General features: G+C 38.7%; 1 protein-coding gene across 1 annotated transcript in view; it reads left to right on the top strand.

The window, feature by feature from the left end:
• Positions 1-24,708, top strand: part of ptprk (protein tyrosine phosphatase receptor type K) — a 121,551-nt gene that overhangs the window by 53,892 nt on the left and 42,951 nt on the right. Inside the window, 8 exon segments of the mRNA XM_022195584.2 lie at positions 557-717; positions 3,052-3,103; positions 3,191-3,249; positions 7,563-7,644; positions 9,180-9,295; positions 11,196-11,370; positions 17,894-18,006; positions 18,653-18,833. Of these exon segments, the coding sequence (XP_022051276.2) occupies positions 557-717; positions 3,052-3,103; positions 3,191-3,249; positions 7,563-7,644; positions 9,180-9,295; positions 11,196-11,370; positions 17,894-18,006; positions 18,653-18,833 (939 nt within the window).

The following is a 24,708-nucleotide window of genomic DNA, read 5'->3' as shown; positions in this document are numbered from 1 at the left end:
AAATAAATGTTTTGTGTGAAACTGTTTTGTGAGGTAAATATTATATGGGAGTGCGATAGAAAATGTCAAAAATTTAATTTATGCTATATAGACTTTAGAATCTTTCAAAATCTAGATGATGATGATGAATGTGTATGTGATTCAAGCTGTTGGTAAGCAGCCCACTCTTTGACAACTGCATTCATAATAGTCACTGCATCTATGCACGATCTCCTTAGAGGGCACCATTGCTAATCTGTTGAAACCACGATTTCTATAAAATATGTGCCATGCTTTGACAAAGAGTTGCAAATGTAACAGTTACAACCCAAAACATAACATAAAGTGTCTTGGTACATTGTTGATTCCTCACGTGCTATGTAGCAATATGCATGGTTCACTATTTCAGGATTTGCTTGAAGTGTCCTTTGAAGGGACAAGTAGACCCAGATCCTTCCAGCAAAATGCCCCCCACAGCTTAGCAGAGCCACCAGATCCACTCACTGGATGGTTCAGTTTTTTTCTTTAATTTATAACCTGTCTGTATAAATTACCTATTCCTTGTCTCTACATCCAGGTTCCTACATGTATGTTGACATCTCTCAATATGATGCCGGAGAGAAGGCAAGGTTTCAGCTGCCTGTCATGAAGGAGAATGACACGCACTGTATTGACTTCAACTATCTCCTAACCAGCCCTGATGGCTCCAGCCCTGGCACCCTCAACGTCCTGGTGAAGGTACTGAGCACCAACCCAGCGGCGCAGATTAATAATGCACTATTTATTTGACTCAATAGAGTGAAAATGTTCGGTTCAGTTTACTTGCTTTTCTCTGTCCAGCAAGCAAACTAAATGAATTGAGATCAAATGTGAACCTTTAGCTGCTTTTGTTCAGCAGTTTACATTTTCAGAGGCTAGATTTGATATTACAGGAAATAGGACAGCATTATTAGTCATAATTGTGAAAGTGGAAGATGATGACCAGAGCCTTTTCAGTTAACAGACAAAATAGGATTTACTGGAAAATGTGGTCTTTGTTGTGTGAAACAACAAGTAATGCAACTAACATTGAACACAAGGTTCTGATTGCCTTGTCTTAACCAAGAGTTTTGGTATCAGATTTATCAAACAAGTTGACCAAAATGCTTGACATATGATCAGATATGCAACAAAAATTATGTGCAAACATACATATGATATAAACCTTGTAAACCAATTAGTAAAATAAAACTAAATAGAAGTAAATACTAAGACAGACAAAAAGATAGGAACTTGTAAGATGAATTTCTGAAATAGAAATAAATATGAGCCTAATATGAATATTGGGAACAACCAAAAGTAATTGAAAACAAATATATTTTGAAGTTTTTCTTGAAAAAAAATCAATAGAGGAGGAACATTTGATTGAAAGAGGAAGGCTGTTCCAAAGCTTTGGAGCTGCTACTGCAAAGGCCTGATCTCCTTTACCCACCAGCCTCGATTATGTAACAGTTAAAAGCAATTGGTCTGATGATAACACCAGCTGCTTATCCAAACTAGGGATGGGAATTTCGACGAATTTCTGAACCGACTAGTCACTAATTTTATTGGCGACTAGTCAGTTCGGAAAATTTGCAATTTAACCCTTTAAGCGCCAAAGTCGCAATATTGCAACAAGCAACATTGCTGAACATAACAAGCCATAGCTTCAAATATACTGCCTCGTGTGCCTCATGTACTGTACACCAGGAGATGGCAGACATCTGGAACTTCAATCTGAGCATCAGTTGTGGGCGTGTTTTCGGGCACACTAGCGTTTAACCGACTAGTAAAATACAAAACGTTTAATAAATAAGTAGGCGGTTAAACGATTAAACGACTAGTCTGCACATCCCTAATCCAAACCAGGTTAAATTTCAGAACTTCCTTGCCCTTCAAGACTTCTTAACGGGCAAAGAAGTTTTGAAATGTACCCTGGTACCAACCCAATCTACAGCTTTATAACCTTGCAGTCAGTTCTGTATTTACCCAGAGCAGGTGTGATGCTTTCCATTTTTTTATCCAGTTAAATTCTTGCAGCAGCATTCTGCACCAGCTGCAGATAAGACAGTGAGAACTGCCCAACATCCAGGTACAGAGAGTCACAATAATCTAGCCTCAAGGAAATTAATGCAGTCATTATAGTCTTCCTGTCTTTCAGAAAGAGGTTGGCCTTCAGCTTGGCCTTGATCTTCAGCTTAAAGAACTATCGTTTCTCTATTGACTTACTGTGCTTATCAAATGTAAAGAGGAATCAAACATGACACTAAGTTGTAACATGGGCTTGAAAGTTTGTTGTTAATAGTCCTGATTTGCTAGTGATGGCTGTTGTTTTGTGGGAGTGACCAAGCAAATCCACTTCAGTATTACTGTTGTTCAGCTACAGACAGTTTTTGGCCGTCCTCCACTTCATCAATTGGTCTGTCTCTTGGAAACAGGCCACTGGGTGAATGATGGTTGTGGTGGAGGTGGTGGTATCAGGATTAAAAGGGAGGTTTATTTGGGTGTCATCAGCACAGACGTGGGATGATATTAAAGATGCATAACAAAATGCGTAATTTTTTACCAAAAAAAAGCCAAACATGCACATCTATTTTGTTGGTCATCTATCAAAGTACAAAATATGGAGAAATAAATCACAGTTGACCTATCTGGCTGTATTTCATAATGCAGTTTTCAAAGCCTTGTTGCCTTCTTGTAAAATCATTTCCACCACATCTTCTCCTCTTTCAGCATTTTCTTACAGTGTGTGAAAGTTAGTAAACACATAAATATATAATGGCAGCATTGTTAGTCTTAGCTTAGGAAGAAGAATGGCAGAAAACCTTTTTTTGAGAATATCCTTATTGTTCTGCAAGCCAAAGTTCCTATAAGCCTAGAGGTGCTGGCCTAATCAACTCTTACATTGCTGACAGCAACAAACATAAAAACATGTCTTTTCAACTAACTATACCTTGCTATAATGTCAAATGAAATGAAATGTCTAGAAAGAAATCAGTAAATCTTTCTGTGAACTATTCATATGTCTTATATTGTGTTCTGTGATATTTCCAGGTAAACAAGGGCCCTTTGGCCAACCCTATATGGAATGTGACATCCTACACTGGTAAAGACTGGCTCAGTGCACCACTCAATGTAATTTCATTGGTGTTGTGATTTTTTGGTTTATGATAACTCTAATGTTGTCATTCAGGTAAAGACTGGCTGAGAGCAGAACTTGCTGTGTCCACCTTTTGGCCCAATGAATATCAGGTGAGTCCCTAAAAAACAAGCAACAGATATGTGTACAAACAATTCTTCTGTCATGTGCATATGTCATTATTTCCGATTGATGTGAATGCACACACACACACACACACACACACACACACACACACACACACACACACACACACACACACACACACACACACACACACACACACACACACACACACACACACACACACATGCTGTGAGGCAGTCAGGTGATTTATCAGTGTTGACTGAGTCTCAGGAGGTGGCGATTAGGCAGAATGAAGCTTACAAAGGCAAGCTGAGTGCGTGTTAACATGTACTTGTGTTTACATGGCTGGGGGTGTGTCACTGGTGGACATTGCTGTCAATGCTTTTGTGTCTTTTCACCTTGACACCTAAGTGACCCGACCTTAGCATTGTGAGATTAACAGAAGAAGAATGGAAGAAGAATATTCTTTCTCATTATACAATGTATAACCAGATGGCAGAGGAGGATGTGATGCAGGACTGTTGTAGCTGGTTGCATTATACAGAAGTTGTGAGTGTTTGTCTGCATCTTTCTTAATTTTTGTCAGTCAGCATTATCTGTATGTGTTTGTTGGCTGGTGTTGACAGATGTGAGCATGTTTCAGGATAACCTGTCTGAATCTTCTAGCAGACACACACACTAATCATGTTAACACACACAGCCTGAGGACTATATAATATTACTATAGAGTGAAGTGTGAAAGCATCTTCCAAATAGCCCATCTGGAACCCTGTCCCCCTCAGTGACTATCGAAGGAGAGCACCAGCATGAAACTCATGTGTCAACATGTTTTAATTGAATGTAATCATCCGGGTTTGCTGAGGCTTATGTAGGTTTTTTTAGGCTGTGAAGCAGGTTATTGGCTTTGGGGTTATGAAGCTATTTTTTCATGTTTGAACATGTTCATGTGTTAGCCCTTAGCACTGGCTTGTAATGAGAATGGTTTCTCCAGTGGAAGACCTGTCACATGCAGACATACTCGTAAGATCAAATGCAAACACAAAATGCAAACACAAAATGCAAACCCACCCACTCACCACTGTTTAAGTCGACCTTTGTCTTTCGGTGTTATTTATTTCAATGGACCACCGGATTTCTTGATTGTTCCTAAACAGCAAAACAGTTAACTAGTTTTTATTCCTCTGACAAGGGAAAAGCCAAAACAGAAGTATGTGATCATATATCAGTGCTTCAGTTCGTTTGTCTTTTTTTAGTAAGATGATGCAAATTCTACACAGCAAAATTTCATGAAACTTGGGAGAAGGGTGGAGCATGGGAAACAGAAGGACCCATTACATTTTGGTGCAGATCTAGAACACTTTCATGAAAAGTGCAAGGTAGGACATTAGCCCTCTAGTTTAATTTTAGCTCTAACAACTTGTCACTGAATTATCCTGTAATTATATGAGCAGCAAATAACTGAGGAAAAAAATCCCCAAAATGTGCTGATTCAATTGTCTCAACTGAGAAGATTTATTTTGGATATTTGGCATGGCATGGATTTTTAAAAAAAAAATCTTTTTATTTTTTCCTTTTCTTCATTTTTATTGATATTACATAAAATAGATTTGCAGCCTTTGCCTACTTTTATGTGATTTTCACTTGTTGACTATGTGTATTTGTCGATTTGGTAGAATTTTTTTTTATTTCTTGGTTTGTTTGTTTTTTTGTTTCCATATTCCATATTCTGTCTTCAGTTTCATGCCACTGGAACATGTATTAGCTGAAACTTTAGTTCATATGCGTATAGAGACAGCTGGAATCTAAAAGTTTACATTTGTTCGGATTCAGACTTAAAGATAAATTGAAGAAATATCCCCACCCTGCAGCTATTAACATTTTTATTTCCATGCCCGTACATGAATACATCACAGTGATATATGCAGTTGCATGATATCAGGATGTACGCCGTCACCCAATCCTAATATTTTTTTCTTTTTCCAATCCTGATGACAGGTTGATGAGACAACCCAAAACCACACACTTGAATTATTAAGAAAGATTTTGCCTCAGCTAAATAAAAAAAACTGTATTACCAGTGTTTTGAAAGGAAAGTATTCAAGTCCCAGGTCACTGTATTTGGTTTAGAAACAACTGATTCAACTGATTTAAAAGAACCTATTTATGCTGAAGATAATATAAAGCATATTTCAGAAAGAATACATTTTTACACATACAGGTACACTCAAAAGAGAAGAAGTCATTAGGTCATGTTAAGGCTATCATAGCAAATGTGTTTATAGTAACAATTAACGATGAGCAGACATGAGAGGGAGGCAGCCAGGTAAGCTGGTAGTCAGACAGACAGAGATGAAGGTATTAAAAGTCAGCTGATGTCTTGCTGCTGTGCTCCGCAGTGAGCTGAGTGAAAAATGATAGGAGAGAGAGACAAGATAGATTGGAAGGGGAGGGAGACAGAGAGGGGGAGAGTGTGACAAGCAGGAGATGATAAGCTATGGGTAAACAGTTCACAGCAGATTTCCTATTACAGGTGATGAATGACAACAACTGCTCACCCCCTTGCTCTCTTTCTCCCTCTGCCTCCCTTTTTGATGGCATTCATTACAGTGCTCCTCTCTGAGCAAACACTGTTAGAAAACAGAGAGAAAGAGAAATTAGATGGTAGAAATTGTTCGAAAGGTACGATGATGGAACAAATCAGGAGTGTAACGAGTTGGAAGGCTATCATATAGACAATGACGAGGGAGGGAAGAGGAGGAAGATGAGGATGGGGGGAATCACAGCTATTCAGAACTTCAGTTAATGAACTGCAGGGAAATTGAAGTACCTGTTGACTGCAGCGTTATGACGCCACTTGAAATTACAATTTGAACCTGCTGTTAACATATATGGACTTCACTTCCTTCCTTCCTTGAAGCATGCAAGTTGTTTCGTGTTAAGAATGCAATTTACATACTCAGCTGTGATTTGTTATTTTATGCCATACTATACTATTGTGCAACAGTTGATAGCAGTATGTTTTCATACACGACTTTTCTTTTTCAAGTCCCATTTACTCTCACTGCCCATCATTGCAAGGTTGTCTCTCTAAGGACTTTCTAAATGGTAAAGCCCTTGTGTGCAACAGTGATGTAGACAACACTGTCTCCATTCCTCAAGGGTATTAAAACAAGTGTGATAGATTGTTTCCAATGCATCTGTAGAAATTCACATATAATTCAACTTTCCACAAGTTACTTAAAGTTGCTTCAAGAAGTCATTTTTGAATTCTGACTCAGAACGAGCTGCACCTGGTTCTTTTTGACAGTTCCATTCACAAGAATGGAAGCTTGTCATGCCTGTAGTGTTTGCATTTGTGTCTGTGAGAGGAAGGGGAGTGGGCTATAATCTTCTGTCAGTACCTAGATGCTAATGGCAGCATGTTAACATGTACACTATTACAGTTTTCCATAATAATGTCTTTCCATGCCATCGTCTTATTTTATGTATAATCATGCTAATTTTACAAAGTAGATGTGATGCGTATGGGAATAAATTCTTCAAATATTTGAAAAAGAATTAGACAAAGTATTGAACACATTTCTAATCAAATTAGACGTCATCCTGCAGGCAACATACATGTCTGCGAAAATTTGAAGCATGCCATCCTCATCTTTTAAAATAACTTCTTAGCAACCATAATATGGGCTTTATTATGTGCTTACTATATTTTTAAGTGTAGTACTTATGGAAGGCACATTTAAGGATCAATATGAAGTGAAAAAACATGCAGATGTAATTAATGAAATCAAGAGAAGAAATGTACAGATGCAAGAAAAGGAAAAGACAGAATGGCATTGGAACAAAAAAAAGATGGGACCAAACCCTTCTTTCTCTACTTTACCTGGCTTTCATTGCTTATTCACTTTGCTTACTCATTTCTGTGGCAAATATCTTAACAAATTTAATAGGAAAATCACAAACGTATCAGTATGAAGTCAGACTTGATTCTTTAATGATCTGTTTTGTGTGTTTAATATGAAATATTTACTAAAATGTATTTTGCAAAGACACAAAATAGAGATTGGAACAAATACAGCAACACACAAATTTAACCACTGGGGAATAAAAACTAAGTATTATTGGATGCTCTTACTTGAATGCCTTTTGCAGATGTTTTCTTCACAGATTTTTTATTACAAATGGGGTGTGGATTTCTGTGTTGTGCTTGGTTATACTGTATATGCTACAAAGATCTCATCGAGGCTGTTTTCAAATAAAGGGTTGAATTAAGAAAGTACAAAATACTTGTATTAATGATAATCATGAACACACTGATATCCTTTCTCTCATTCCTCAGGTCATATTTGAAGCAGAGATTTCGGACAGCAAAGCCGGCTTTATCGCCATAGACGACATTCAGGTGCTCAGCTATCCATGCGGTGAGTCATTAGCATGCCAGCAATTAGTCGTAGTTCGCTGAATAGACGCTGATAGCTTTGGCCACTAATTAGACTGTACCTGGGATGGTTTCTGTTGCAGTTGAGTGGGTAGATAAGTGGGAAGGTGACACAGGAGTGGAGGGATGCAGCGAGAGGAGAAAGACAAGTCGTAGGAAAAAATGAAAGAAATAAAAAAAAAGGGAGAGCGAGATTATGATGAGAAAAAAAATGGAGAGACAGAGGAAATAGGAGAGAGTGAAGCGGGAAATGAGACAGTATTAGGGCAATCATGGTGAAAGAAGGTTCTGACCACTCAGCGTTTTCTCTCCTTCTCTAACCTATGAACACACACATTTCTAAACACACACACAAACACACACACACAGACACACACACACACACACACACAAACAGAAACACAGACACACAGAGTGAACAGTGGATGCCTTGTCTCTATACTGACAGGAAAGAGATGAGAGAGTGATCCATTTTATTTTCTGGGAGCATTTCAAGTCTTCTTGTCTCCTTCACTTGAATGTTTCCCTACTCCTAGGGGCAAATAAAAAAGTTGAATGAAAACTGTTACTGTTAACAGAAGGGTCTGTTAATCTAAACCTATAGGCATACTCCTGGAGGGTCTTCATGTAGGAGAGGAAACTACTACAACTCCTTCAGCCATCTATATAGCAACAGAACTGAAATCTTTCAAGCTACATCTTTTTCTTAATGGATTTTATTGATTTAAAGTCATAAACACAAACTGTCTTGCACCATCCCCTGTCACAGTCTGTGAGGTCCTGGTATCCCTGTGCTCTGTTGTCAATATGATCCTGGAAGACATTCCTAAACTTAGACCTGAAATCTAGGAAAGCATGATGAAAGGATCCCCAGTCTTTTAAAGGCAAAGCAGCAGGACTGTTAATAGGAAGGAGCAAGTATTTGAAAAGGAATTAGTACCTAGCCTTCACAGTGGAAGCATTCATTCTCACAGCTGCATTTCTGGACACACAGGTTTTGTGTGTGTGTGTGTGTGTGTGTGTGTGTGTGTGTGTGTGTGTGTGTGTGTGTGTGTGTGTGTGTGTGTGTGTGTGTGTGTGTGTGTGTGTGTGTGTGCCTGCGTGCATGCGCATACACACTTGTGCACGTGCATTGGCATGAATGCATGTGTGAGAGCTTGTGTGTGTGTTTTCATTCAGCATAGGAACTGCAATCTGTGATTGCAATCACATCCCCTGAATCAAAATGCCATCGCTAAACAGCATCTTCAGGGTGTAAAAGGCTTATTTTAAATCTTAGCATAATAGTTAACAATTGGAGGCTACTGATTTATATATAGTGAACGTGACTTTGACTTTACTTCCAAGTGGCAATTCAAGACTGTGTTTTGGTTATTTCTGACTCTACTAAAAGGTAATTGACTGCTTTACACCTCATTCCACTTTCAACAGTCAAATGAATGTAAATAAATAAATAACAAATGTTAAAACTTTTACTCAATCTGATTTAGCTCATTTATTTCATTTTATTTCTTGCAGATAAATCCCCTCATTTCCTGCGCCTTGGGGATGTAGAGGTGAATGCTGGACAGAATGCTACATTTCAGTGTATTGCCACAGGCCGAGACACCTCCAACAATAAACTCTGGCTACAGGTAAAAGTACACATGCATACAGCTGAGAAACATGCATAAAATGACAGTACTGACATTCCGATGATTTATACAGCTTACTGAATGTGTCTTAGAATAAAACAGAGTTAAAATATTTATTCTGTTAAATTTTCATATAACAGAAACAACATTTGTGTAATTTCTTTGGGTCATTTTTCCCAGTTATTCTATCATAGAAAACATGGCATGAGTCACAAAATTCTGTCTATGTATACTTGGGAACAAAAGTTTACATACACTTGTAAAGACCATGTGTATCATGACAGTCTTGAGTTTCCAGTGGCTCCCAGAATTCTTAATTTGCTATGAGAGAGTTTTTGAAACACACTCATCTTTGTCAACAAAGACAATCATGCCTTTTAGGTATTTCTTAAATTTAATATAGAACTTCTGCAATCATGACAAAATCTGCTGGGTCACAAATACACAGCTGTGGAAATATTTTGGGTAAATGTCTCTCATCCATTTCACTTGGCTATTTTCACCCCTTTTAAATCGCTGAGGGTTGAGAAGCTGCCATGTAAAAGAAAAGCACTTACTCTAGAAGCAGCACCTTAAAAGCTTGACTGAAGCTTGATACTGATGACATGGACAAAGAAAAGGCCTTTTGAAGAAAAATTCTATGGTCAGATGAGACAAAATTGAGTTATTTGTCCACAGTGAGCAAAAATATGCTAAGAGGAAAGATGATGAGACCTTTAACTACATGAACACCATGTCTACTGCTGTGCATGTTGGTGGTAGTATTGTGTTCTGGGGCTGTTCTACTGCCAGCGGAACTGGTGCTTTATTCAAAGTAAATGGAATAATGAAGAAGAAGGATCACCTCCATGTTATTTAGAAAAACCTAAAATCATCAGCAGAGTTGGATCTCAGACTTCGTTTGTTGTTCTAGCCAGGCAATGACCCCAAACCCCATCAAGAACATGGACTGTTTTGAGAAAACAAAATTGTGTCAGGAAGCCAAGGAATTTAGTTTAATTGCAATAATTTTTTTTAAGAAGAGTGGTCAAAGATACAACCAGAAGCTTGCCAGATGTTTGTGGATAGCTGTCAAAAGCACATAGATGGAGTAAAAATGGCCAAAGGACATTTAACCAAATATTAGTACAACTGTATGTATATTTTTGACCCTAACCCTTTGTCCTGTTTCCAGATGACGTATAAAAGACCTATGAAAGATGAGAAAATCAAGATATATATTCATGTATTTCAAAGATACCATAATAGAAAATTAAGAGCGAGAGAAATCATTGCGAATTCCAATCTGTCATGATATACATAATCTTTACAAGTGCATGTAAACTTTTGTTCACAGCTGTACATAGTAGACTGCTTATGTGTACATATAAATATAGACTAACTCAAGGAAATGAAGCAGTGTACACAATATGCCAGCCTATGGACTAGTACACAATCGCTCTCTCTCTCTCCCTCTCTCTCTCTCTCTCTCTCTCTCTCTCTCTCTCTCTCTCTCTCTCTTTCTCTCTCTCACACTCTCTCTCTCTTTCTCTCTCTCACACTCACTCACACACACACTCACTCACACACACACACACACACACACACACACACACACACACACACACACACACACACACACACACACACACACACACACACACACACACACACACACACAGTAGCGTGACTCCAGGCCATACATCTAGCTGCTAACATGATTAAGAGTTTAATAGCTGCTGATTTCATTATCGCTCTATTGTGGTCACGACCTTCAAACCTGCTGTCAGGGAGGCAAAAAGGAGTGTGAGTGTGTGTGCACATGGTCCAGTGCTGACTTGTGACCTTGAGCAGGGCAGTTAACCATGTACAGCCAGTGTAAAACCTGATCTGTTTGTGTGTTTATCTGTCTGGAATTCAGAGGAGAAATGGAGAAGATATTCCTGTGGCCTTGACAAAAAACATCAACCACAGAAGGTTTGCTGCCTCCTTCCACCTCAAAGAAGTCACCAATCAGGATCAAGATCTGTATCGCTGCGTCACCCAATCAGAGCGTGGCTCTGGGGTGTCTAACTTTGCGGGTCTTATCGTCAGAGGTTAGTATTTTAAACAATATTTTCAATGTTATTTAATTGATTTGGTATTGGCTTTGTGATTCTTAGCGTTCGCAGTAGGTGGAAGTGGGCTTCTTTGTCACAAGTATATGTAGCAGATATTATCAGGTATTTCATTTAACTAGCCTCACAATTTGATCATTAGATGTCTGATAATTTGGACACCTAACAAAAATCGCAGACTATAAATGAAGTGCACTTTGGAGCAAACGAGTTATTTTGGACTCGGCCTGAGGCTTGAGTTATATGCATATGAGTGATGATGATACATAACAGTGGTCCAAGGAAAGAACAATGGTGACCCAGCAACAGCGTCATGGACCAAGGCTCACTGATGCACGTGGGGAGGAAGGCTGGCCCATGGGGTCTGATCCAACAGACGAGCTGCTGTTACTCAGATTGTGGAAGAAGTTACTGCTGATAGAAAGCTGTCAGAATACACAGAGCATCACAGTTTGTTGCATGTGGGGCTGCATAGCTGTAGACCAGTCAGGGTGGCCATGCTGGCTCAAAATGGGTACATGAGCATCAGAACTGGGCCAAAGAGCAATGGAAGAAGGCGGTCTGGTCTGGATATTAGGCCGGTGGTCGTAATGTTATGCCTGATCGGTGTATGTTCAGGATAGGGAAATAAAGAAACCATGTTGTTTATGTATTGTGGTGCACAATTCATTGTAGTGTTCTAATTATAAGAAAAAGTGAACAGGAAAAATGTGAGCTCAGACAGTTGGTCATTCTAAAATTATCCTGCGAGGCTGTTGTTTCTGTTCAAACAGTGATACATACTGTTTGAACAGAAAAAAGGAAAGCTTTGTTTTTGTTTTTTGTTTGTTTGACAAGTGCATGGCATACATGGTTTGGTTTGCTGAGTGCTTGTCTTCCCCACCTACATAGAATATATGTTTTTGTATGCAGGACCTACAACCCTACAAATTAATGTAGCTACTTTTTATGTAGTCACGCTTTGCTTCAAGGATAAATGCCACAGTAGGTCATGAAGGACGGACACGCAAAACATTTGCAGCGCGTTTCGAAACAAATGCTATAAAGAGACATGCGCCTCCAAAAATATAAATCAAGTAACAATATTATGTTTTAATGCTATTTTTTTGACACTGTTCACTTTAATGGTTCAACCATTTTTCATTGTCTTCTCTTCTTTTCACAACCTAGTCACATATCTTGGCTTTATGACTAATTGAACATTTTATATGATTATAATGTTAGAATTAATTTCAAAAATACACATTCACACACACACAATACAGACTAATAAGGAGAGTTTTTTTGTAAAATGGTATGTAGATATGTGTATGGCAGTCTTATGTTTGAAAGTGTATGCACATGCTCTGTCTGTGTGTATGAAAGCTTGTGCACATGTATGTGTGTGGGTGTGCGTGAATGGAGACGTGAACAGTGTGTGTGCGCTACAACTGTCATGTGTTTCTGACATGTGGTTAATAAGGTGTCACCAATGTGTGTTTGAGATGGGAGGCTTTATTCATTCACATCCAATAGCTTACATATTCAATTTATCTCCCCGAGAGAGACAGAGGGGGAGGGGGATTCAGAAAGACTGATACAGGAATGACAGAAAGGAGGGAGAAGCAATGGGAGATGGGGGGAGTTGTGCAATGGGAAGAGTGCAGATGGTGAAGAAAAGTTAAATGTAAATAGTCAGGTCATTATCCAAAGAATATCCATATCAAAATCAAGAATATGTCTGAATATGTAAACAGCAGAGCAGAGTCGTGTTTATTATTCTGCATAGGAGATGGCAGAGGAGAGAGAAATGAGGAATCAAAGCAGAAGCGAACAGCATGAATATGAATATTAGATGGCGTTTCTCACATACATCTCTTTCTCTGTCCAGTATACGGTTCAACTCTTTGTGTCGCTTGACCCTAGCACTGCCACAGCTGGTACATTTCACTACTGGCAATGAATAGATTTGTTCTTTTTTTTGGTCAAGAAAATTTGGCAGTTTTGGGTTCACACTTTTTTGCAGGACGATGCTGATTTAGTAAGAATGCATAAGTAGCTAATGTTTATTTATCTCGAATATCTTTTTGAAAATGAGAAGGCAGGAGAGAGATGAGGAATCCACACAGCAGGAGGCATGTGTCTTAACATGAATGGAGCCAATCTACATATACGGAAATAGATTCAGGTTCGAGATACATTGAGAGCAGTGTGTTTCTTAGTCAGGCATTGGTTTTAAAGACCAGTCACTTTCACAATCATGAAAAGATGCCTTGAGAGCTCTGAGGAATTTTGCTGATTATGAATTTTGAACTAGATTCTGGTTGTTAGAAAGAGATTACAATAAAAGAATAAAGACTGTATTTGAATGTGGGAGGTAAAGGAGCCTCATTTTTGTTTATTAGAAACATCAGATGGGGGATGAGAGCTAGAGAGAACAAAAAAAAACAGGGAGTATGTTCATTTGGCTTCTTGAGAGGTATGCTGTTCTGAAACTTAAGGCTCCTGCAGGACACTGGCGACTGAATATGGACTGTAGTACTAACTAAATATTTGACTTTTTAATATTTATTCATAAAATTGAAGCAAGAGGGTGATGATGAGGAATGATGAGGAATAAGATTTTACTGGAGGAATTATGTGTATGATCGGAGTGAACAGGATGAACAGGAAAATGGAAGAAAAATGTGCCAAAATATGACTTGTATACATTAAAAATGTGTGGCAGTAGGACACTAACCTAGGCTTCATCTTCAAAGCCTGGAAAATGGTCCACTGGGGGATGTGAGATTGCCACAGTGCAGCAGGTACTCACAGGCATAGTCTATTGATATTTATAACATGTAGATTACAAAGATGTGCTATTTTCATGTGCTGAACCTGTCAAGATCAGAGAAAAGAGGCACATTTTGTAGACAGAGATGCGTCATGGGAGCATGAGGGGTGTGACATGGGATTCCCAGATAAGTCTAATATCTGGATGTTTTTCTCGCTTCTTTCAGAAGAAATATGCAAATGCAGAAATATTTCCTGTTGATTCCTCGCATAAACTGAATTTTAATGCAACAAAATGGCAGAAAATTGTGAAATATGACACAGTTCAGCAAGGCACAAGGTGACATCTTCATATTGCTTACAGGCCAAATCCCAGATATACAAAATAATGCTAATATTGGATTTATCTATTGCTTGGATTCACCCTTTTTTTTATGATTGACCATTTAAGCAGTTTTGTTTTCAAAACTACATGCTGTCCACTGGTTGTAGCAAGACTTCTTTTTTTTAGCTTGCCATGACAGTCTACCAAAAATCTCTGTGTCACTTGTTATTTAAAACAGTAAGAAAACCAAATATCTGGAGGCTAGTTTCAAAACTCAGTGCTACAGACGTATGTGTTTGTGCACCAAAACAGTGCTGAGATTCAATAGTTCAGAGTCCTACGTTTCATCACTGGATGTATGGATAATAGCAAGCAACAGCGCTGCCTTTACAAGTTTGATTCTGTACAAACAGTCTGTGTGTTCAAATGTGTATATTTATGTGTGTCACTTGTAAAGCCCTCCCCTCTGGTTCCTGCGGTGACAGAGTGCATCAATGTGCCAGCTCGTATCACACACGCGCACACACACACACACACACACACACACACACACACACACACACACACACACACACACACACACACACACACACACACACACACAATCAGGCACACACATACATTACCATGCCAGCTTGCATTATACACAACCCATGGCCTAAAAATCTCCTGCAATATTACTGTCACACACATGAATATAAACACACATGTTTCGGACCTTTGAGCACACACGACTGGATAGAATTCATACAGCTGTCTTTCCCTCGGAATGGTCTTCTTCTAAAATATCCTTTCTACTTGCTTAATGCTTTGACATGCACATGTGCACACATACACTTTAGTAATAGTGCCAGGTAGAGCTTCGGCACCGTGGAGCCAACTACTGTTGGCTGTTGATGCAACTGAAACACACATATGCTTGCACACTCACACACTGTTCTGTTCCTGTGGAGGTCAGATGTCTTCCAGTGAGTTCCTGAGTGATGTCAAGAGCAGTTTGTGAAAGTGAAACTTTATTGACACCGTTGCTGACAATGGACAGCAAAGAGAAACATGCATAGTGGGCAGCAGGCACCAGTGAAATATCTGTTTTCCCTTTTTCTTCTTATCTTTCCGTATTCCAACCTGTCTGCCTGTCTTAATGTTTTTAAATTACATTTTAAACAAAGCATCTTTCAGTGGCTTGCTTTTTTTCAGTATTAGAGAATAAAATGAATGACACTAAAAACAGATTATTCATACAGGCGGGTTTGGTTGGAATTGACACACACATTTGAAGTTTTCCCATTGCTGATTTGTTTTGTTATTATCATTTACATTTGACCTAAAAACAAAAACAAAAAAAAATGATGAGAAGATTCATACGTGTGATTAATAATAAAAAAGATGATGACAGCAAACACACTGCAAAAATATTGCAATAAAACCATTGATGATTTGTTATATTTTTTAGGTCAACTGTACAAATGACAGGCAATGGAACAAATAAAGAAGAAAATCTAATGTGTGAATCCATTCCAGCTCTTGTTTTTTTCTCTGGAGTCACAAAATGACCTACTTACATCTCTCACTGTTTCATTTTTCTATTATTTATCTTTCAGATATTCAGTCGATTTTTAAGTAACACACAAACATGTAGTTAAGTTAACACATCAGCTACAAATAGATAAAATTGGTGCTTAGTGTTCTTAAAAAATATATCTTTGTGTGTTTTCATTTCATTTCTTTATCTGTTCGTCATCAAGTTGTTTACTTTGTTTATTTGATGGAATTGCAAGCTGACATGTTGTTGACGTTGTTGGTTTTCTGAAGTCACTTCAACATTCATTATCTGGATTCAAACCCGTCTGCCTGTTCGTGTGTGTGCCTGCACGTGCATGCGTATGTGTGTGTGTCAGTTTGTGTGTCTGTGTTTGCACATGTGCATATGCTGTCAAACTTCGGTGTTTCATCTGTTGCTAAAAAGACACTTCCCAGCGTGCACCTCTCTGACAGACACATTCAGCGCGCAGAAAAATGCCAACACATATTCAAATTTTTAAAAAAAAAGAGGTGACAGTAATGCAAAGTATAACTATTAATGGAGAAATATACTCAGTAACACTCAAGCACACACATTTAATTTAGATAATGCATGCTTTGATATGGTGTGATTAAAGCTAGACTGCAAAAAACACAACACATTTTTCTATCCTCAGACAGATAGCAATGTTGAGATCAAATCTGCATGATTTACTGTATGTGAGACAGATCACAGTGCGTGCGTGCGTGCGTGCGTGCGTGCGTGCGTGCGTGCGTGCGTGCGTGCGTGTGTGTGGACAGTGATTAATTCATGTGTTGATCTATGTGTGTATATGTGTCTAGGAGATAAATCTTTGATGCGCTCTGTTTTAAGTTGTGTGTGCTTTTGGCCTGTCAATCAGCGACGTGTGGCAGTTGGCTCTGATCTCACTGACCTGTCACACATCAATCATATTTATGTATGTGTACACACACAACGTATTCACAGAGAGCTGTAATACAGAGATGAATTTCAAGACATTATGAAAACATTATGCTGTGTTTAATTATTAAAATCGGCTAGTTGTTTTAATTTTTAACATTTCATATGTTCAAGGTCTGAGGTTCAAAGCTTGGCCTTGGGTCTCACAGTGTGGAGTTTGCACGTTCTCACCTGGTGGTCTGACTGGTTAATTGGTGATTCTTAATTGTCCTTCGCTGTGAATGTGAGTGTGTTTGGTTGTCTGTCTCTGTGTGGCCCTGTGTTGGACTGCTGATCTAGGCTTCAGGATTAAGTGGTATATAGAAAATGGATAGATGTTAATTGAATGTCATTCTTTTTATAAAGTGCAATCTGATTCACGTAGGTAAAGACAATTGTTCTTTAACAATTCCTTTGCTAAAACTGCAAAAATGAGATCTGTTAGAGCAATGTTAGCTGATAATAAAGGAAACTGAATATTAGAGTACTGTAGGCCCAATGGCTACACGGCCCCTTTATATGTGTACCTACCTTTGCATTCATCTGATGCCTGTGTAACACGAAGTCTTCATGATTAAATAAGCATACAAATCCCAATAGCAGCTTGACAGACAGAACATACTTAGAGTTTGGCCTCTAGTCTCTGACCTTCTCTCTCCTGCAGGATACAAGAGAAAATTTATGACAGGTTTTTCTAGCAGAGAAGTGGCTGATATCCCTCATGCTCTTTGTTTTTGCATACCCAGTTCATGATATTACACCAGCATTAGACTCTATCCTCCCTGAATTAAAAACATTTATGTCAAGGCATTATTTTTACAGATTGATAAAGTCATCAAATTCACATATTCTTTGTCTGTAAGGGTCTCAGTATTGGCAGCTTTGGTCAACACTTGCTGAAACCATCTTTAATGATCGTGTTCATTGTTTTCTCTTCTCAGAGCCTCCGCACCCCATTGCCCCACCTCAGCTCCTTGGCGTCGGCCCGACGTATTTGCTAATTCAGCTCAACGCAAACTCCATATTTGGAGATGGACCGATAATACTTAAAGAGGTACGTTCTTTATGAGATGCTGAGTGCTTTTATGCAAGAACTTCTGTGTTACAAATTTGCCGCCCTTTGTTTGTCAGGGCGGCAAAATGTTGACGTTAATGTTAAATATAGCTTTGATTTTCAAGCAGTGGCAATTACAGACCGCAGCAATTTCTATTTATTCTTTTACATGAAAACAGTGAAATGGAATTGCTTCTAAATAACATATACTGAAGGAAAAGTTCAACATTTTAGAAAATGCAGTTGTTTCCCTTCTTGCTGAGAGATAGATCGGAAGTTAATACTACTCTTGGTAAGTATTAAGCTAGAGCCAGCAGGCTGTAGGCATATCAGGAGAAAAACAGTTAGCATCGCTCTTTCCAAAGTTAATGTTTGATCAGATCAACAAATGAAATGCAGCATGTTGATTTAGAAGTGCGAATGATTTCTGGAATTTTCAAACTGTGAACCGTGTTATGTTGTGCCATTTATTTAAGCACGTGTCTCTTATCATTTCTAAATACTGTATACAAATATTAATGAAGCTGTATGCATTTTTCAATAACAAAAAGTATAATATTCTTAGAGCACAGTTTGACATTGGCTTTGATACTGAGCATGATCTCTGATTATTGCTGGGTATTATAATTTGTGGTTTTTCTAACAGGTTGAGTACCGTATGACATCAGGTAGCTGGACTGAGACTCACGCTGTGAACTCTCCTAACTACAAGTTATGGCACCTTGACCCAGACACAGAGTACGAGATCAGAGTGTTACTAACCCGACCAGGAGAAGGAGGAACAGGCAAGCCTGGGCCCCCACTCATTACTCGGACCAAATGTGCAGGTAGGACATCGACAGCTTCTCAGCAAAGGGGTGCTATGACTCAATTAATTGGTTTTCTGGTTAACAAAAACAAACAATTAAGATACCCTTCTAAGGAATCTCTATCCTGTGGTGATTGAAAAGCATGTATGTTGATTAAAAGAAACCAAAAAACATAGACAACCTCACTTCACTGAAGTCTTCTTGTGCACACAGTTTTTTTCCAGCCGGTCTATTGTATTGATCTCTCCATCAACTATTATCTATGTATATATCTGTATTTTAGTAGGTCGAGTAATACTTGTACAACAGGCAGACAGGAAGAGGTGAGGTGCACATGAGGGATAGAAATGGAGAAGAAAGACGGGAAGAGTCTGAGTTAGTCTTTCGTTTCTCAGTGATCTGAGGGAAAGAGATTAAATACTGGAGGCTCTCTTCACCTTTTATCTTGTTTTATCCTCCTTTTTTCCATTCTCTCAGCTCATGCTTCCTTTCTCTCTGCTAGTCCTATTCTCTCATATTGAGCATTCCTCTGTCTATACATCTGTCTTTCTGCGTCATTCCTTGTCGGTATCTTTCTCCCTTTTTCCCTGCCTCTCTCTCCCCATTTCTTTCGCTCTCTGTGGATCAATAGACGGAGGGCAGAAACACTGTCTGACATTTGTAGAAATAAACGACTGAAATATAAACACAGCTAGCCTAAGGGAGAGAGACGGAGCAAACCAGAGAGGGTTGATACGAGAGAGAAAGAGACAGAAATAAAAGCAATGAGCTTGAATGAGAAAGAGAAGGAGGGAGCGATGGAGAGGTGATGAAAAACAATAAGGCTGGGAAGAAAGAGAGGAGAGAATAGGAGTGGGGCGAGAGAGTGCAAGAGGCAAGAGAATGATGAAACTGGAGAATGAAAATGAAAGAGAGATGAAAACTCATAACCACAGGGGCTGACTGATGTCTGCCTGCCAACCTGTGTGTGTTTGTGTGTGTGTGTGTGTGTGTGTGGGTGTGTGGGTGTGGGTGTGGGTGTGTGTTGATGGATGAATGTATGTGTGCATCAGTGTTTATTGACAGAGAGGAAGTCATAGACTTGTTCAGGCGACTCATGTATTGGACAGTTTCCTGTTTGACAGGAAAAGGAAATTAATCTTCTTTTTCTCATTGAAGCTGCAACACATTCATGTTAAATATGTTAACTCATTGTAATCTACATAATACATTGATAAAAGACCAAAGCAGGGAAATAGGGTTATGAATTTGGAAAATCAGATCTGCTCATTCTGTATATCTGATTATTATTATTATTATTATTATTATTATTATTATTAATAGTGTCCCAATTCTAGGAACAAATCATTAAACTTTCATGATCATCAAAGGGATTTCCTGACTTGTAGTCATGTATTAAATCTATTCCAGAGACAGACAATGCAGCTTAAACAAATAATGTACTTTAATGTTCTGTATCAACGGGTGGCACTGTTCGACCCTAGTTCCATTGGAACAAACTTTTTGAAACAAACCAGAAAAAGACAGAATTGCTAAAAAAAAATCTAGCATGATTAGATGTTCCATTTCAGTCAGAATCTTTTCAGGCACATAAGTAATAGCTTTAATATTACAACAACAATGAAAACACTCATAAATAAATATAGATAGAGGGTTGACAGTCGAGGACTGCACAGTGGATTGGTGGTTAGCACTTTTGCCTTGCAAGTAGAAGATCCTCAGTTTGTTTCCCCACCTTCCTGAGATCTTTCTACATGGAGTTTACATGTTCTCACTGTGCATGTGTGCATTCTCCGGGTACTCCGGCTTTCTCTCACAGTCCAAAAACATGCTGACATGCTCTATGTGTAGCCCTGTGATAGACTGGTGACCTGTCCAGCGTGTCCCTGCCTTCACCCGAAGTCAGCAGGGACTCCAGCCCCCTGCAGCCCTCATGAGGATTAAGTGGTGTATAGATAATGGATGGTTGACAGTCGGGCACTTGTGTGGAAGTGTACTGCTTAAGTGGTGAGAGACTCAGCGTCATCTGTGTTTTTAGACCGTGAAATTGTGTGGACGAAGATTATAAGAGAGGCAGATTACATAAAATTCTAATCCTAAACACAATGCTACATTAATGGAGCACAATTCCTTAAACTACATACATTTACCATACAATGAAATATACATAGACATCACAAGGTAATTAAACTAAGTAGATCTTTTCAGTGTGTTCTGCTGACTCCATTTTTATGTAAGTGACATCTTCCTACCCTGTTTCCAGTGTGACTGAGGTCATCCACACACACCCTTGGAGTTGGATTTTGGGTGTGTGTGTGTTTATTGTGTGAGCGAGGCATACACGTAGACATGGGGTAGAAATGTTATTTAAATGGTAATGATTCCTTTGCCTTTTCTGTTTGGTTTGGTTTGTCTGATCCTACCACCTGTAGTTTACTGAATATTTAGTTTAATATAATAAAGACATGCACACACACGCACACAGGAAAATATGTGTACAAACATCAGGCATGAGTCCAACGATGCCACCACATGAAACACTGGTTAATTAAAAACCAATAAAGTTAATAAAATACTAAGGAGACATTGCACACACTGCTGAACAATTCATATGATGACAGGAGGGTTTTCATTTCTTTTTTCTCCTGTCTTCCTTTGTCCTCATGCTTTTGTCTCTTCCTTTGCATTTTTTCTTTTCTATCTCTACTTCTTTTCATGCTCCCCCTGTCTCCCCTCTCCAACTTTTCTCAATTTTTCTTCTGTGGTGATGTATTGCTCTTGTCTGAAGGGTGAAAAATAATCAACTTGAAGTGAAGAGTTTGTGTGTGCGTGCGTGTGTGTGTGTGCGTGTGTGTGTGCGTGCGTGCTTGTGTGCGTGCTTGTGTGCTTGTGTGCGTGTGTGCGTGCGCGCGCGTGTGTGTGTGTGTGTGACAGAAGAAAGTGATGAAGTAGCTTTTAATCCAAATCCTGAATTTTCTGCTGAAAACCTCTTGGTCATGGCAGGTTAGACACACACACACACACACACACACACACACACACACACACACACACACACACACACACACACACACACACACACACACACACACACACACACACACACGCACACAAACCACAGCTACACTGGCATGAGCACACAGAAGAGACACATGCACAGTTCAGGAGAGTCACAGTATTTCTCCTGTGTTGCACAAACTCAGCATCAGTTGGATTTATGAAAGAATGGAATTACAAAACACACATTTCCAAACACGCAAACCCAGATGTTGTACACACACAATATATCATCCGGGCTTCTTTGTATATGTGGACGCAGACACACATGTATGTCCACACTCACAGTCAGCAGTCCAACTCTTAAAGGGTCAGGCCCTTAAAAGAGCTGCCAAATGATTTACAGTCACAGGATATGCATGTTTCAGAGTCAGTCAGTTTTTCAGTGATAGTTTGTAATTTATAGTAAATTACCTTTATTTAACTGGCACTCATTTGCCAGGGTGAGATTTGCATTGATAAGCTTCATCTACAGCGCCCTCCATAATTATTGGCACCCCTGGTTAAGATGTGTTAAAAGCCTGAAACTGAATTCAGTTTTCATTGCAGAAACATACTCTCACACTGAAAATTGTAGAAAAATATATTACAGAAGAAGCTTAGGTGCTGTTTTGTTGGCAAAAGGGGGTTGTACAAAGTATTAACATCAGGGGTGCTAACAATTTTGGCACATATGATTTGATATAAAATAATTATTTCTTAATGTGTGATTTTTTTCCCCACTGAATAAATACACTTGAATTAAAGGCTGGATTTTCCTCTTTTTTCATTGTGGTCCTATATTATTTAGAAAAAAAATGAATTTATTAGAAGCTAAAGAACACATCTTAACCAGGGGCACCAATAATTAGGGAGGGCGCTGTATGTTTAATAGAAAATGTACTGAGCGACTCCATTTAAAGATATTAAAAAATAATAATGGTAATTTTTTTTATGTAAAAAAATGGGAGAATGAACAGCTGTAGCTATGAACAGCTAAGCAAAGTGATTTTATTCTCATAGCACCTTTAATTACAGCAAGCTCAATGCTAAAATACAACAGAAGCGTTCAAGGAAGAATTAAAGAAAAATTCTTTGTAAAAGTGTATTACTCTCAGTAAAATTCTGTGCAGGTGAGAGTGATTGCAGTCTTGTTAAATACAGTAGGTCTGATGATTTTCTATTTTTTAATAAACCAATCCTGTGAGAAGATCACAATCAGCAACCAACTTATATTAACTGGGTGGTATGTTCCTTATTTTTATGAGCGTTAGCCGTGTAGTTGAGCCACAGCGTCTTGCCATGATACACAAACTTTGTTGTTGTTTTTTCTAATCCAGCACATAACAGTCCCACGATGTATGAATTGTTCTTGTATTGAGAGTGTTGGCCAAAAATGACACTGCGAAGCTGGTTTTATGAAATGACTTAAATATTTCTATATTTTACAAAGTAAGATCAGTTGAGAACAATTTCTTTTTTACAATGATGACCTGGCAAGAGGCCCCAGCATGAAGAAAGATAATAAACAAATAGTACATATACAAAATGACACAAACATGTTTATACAGGGATAAAAAAAAACAACCTAGATTAATGCTAGCAATTCACTGAGAAACAGTCAGCATGTATAGCAGTCAGCTAGGGTCTGCTGCAGCTTCTGCTTAAACATGTAAAGAGCTGACAGTTTGAGAGATTTTTGGAGGAAATTCTAATCAGTTGCTGCAGCAAAGTGAAAGGAATTCCACCAGTTTGTAAAGGTCACAATGGTGCTGCGTAATCTTTTTTCAAAAATGAAAGTGTATACAGTATGCGTCACATGCTTTTAAATATGTACATCTTCAGTAGGAACAAGTGGGCAGAAAAACACAATCAGGGAAGTCAGAAAGCGAGAGCACTGAGAGACTTGCTTGAGACTTGTTGGTCTTAGTGTTCTTATTTTTAGTAATAAAAAATATACAACACCAGTAGCTTTATCTTTTATCATTTCTCTTTTTATCCTTTATAATTTGTAGAATTAATAATTTAGCATTTGTATAATTAAAATCATCAAGTTTTGTCCTCGGTTTGCATCCCTCCCTGTCCGGGATTTGTCTGCATGGAGTTTGCATGTTCTCCTTGTACATACGCAGGTTTCCATTTTCATTCTCCCACAGCTCAAGAACACGCTGAGGTTAATTCCATCCATCCATTCTCTATACACCGCTCAATCCTCACTAAGGTCGCGGGGGGGCTGAAGTCTATCCCAGCTGACTTGGGACGAAGGCAGAGGACACCCTGGACAGGTTGCCAGTCTGTCACAGGGCTACAGATACAGATTCAGATTCAGAAAACTTTATTTATCCCCTTAGGGGCAATTCATTTGCAGCATACCAGCTTTCCAAACAATCGTTCAACATAAGTAAAAAGAATAAAATAATACAAATAAATGCAACACATAACACAGTGGGAATCAGTCATAATAGTTCACACCTCAGGATTTAACTGCTTTTAAGATGAGTTTCATCCTTGTTTAAAAGTCCAATAGCTGTAGGTATAAAGGATGAAGAATAACGCTGTGTTTTAGCATAAGGCTCTCTATAACGCCGCCCAGAGGGCAGCATTTCATACGGTGGCCGACAAGGGCATACACGCCGCAAACAAAAAAACGCAATACAAACAGCCAAAACGCAATACAAACGATCAAAACGCTGCAAACACAGGAATGATGCAAACCCAAAAACACATGAAACAAATGCAACAGAGAAATGCTGCAACAAAAAAGGATGCATTCACAGAAATGCTGCAAAAGCAAAAACACACAAACCGACAAAACAAATGCAAAAGGGAAATGCTGCATACAAACCCCGAAACAACT

The sequence above is a fragment of the Acanthochromis polyacanthus genome, chromosome 16 (assembly GCF_021347895.1).
Source record: "Acanthochromis polyacanthus isolate Apoly-LR-REF ecotype Palm Island chromosome 16, KAUST_Apoly_ChrSc, whole genome shotgun sequence".
NCBI classification, from domain to species: domain Eukaryota; kingdom Metazoa; phylum Chordata; class Actinopteri; family Pomacentridae; genus Acanthochromis; species Acanthochromis polyacanthus.
This window is presented reverse-complemented; position numbering and strand designations above follow the sequence as displayed.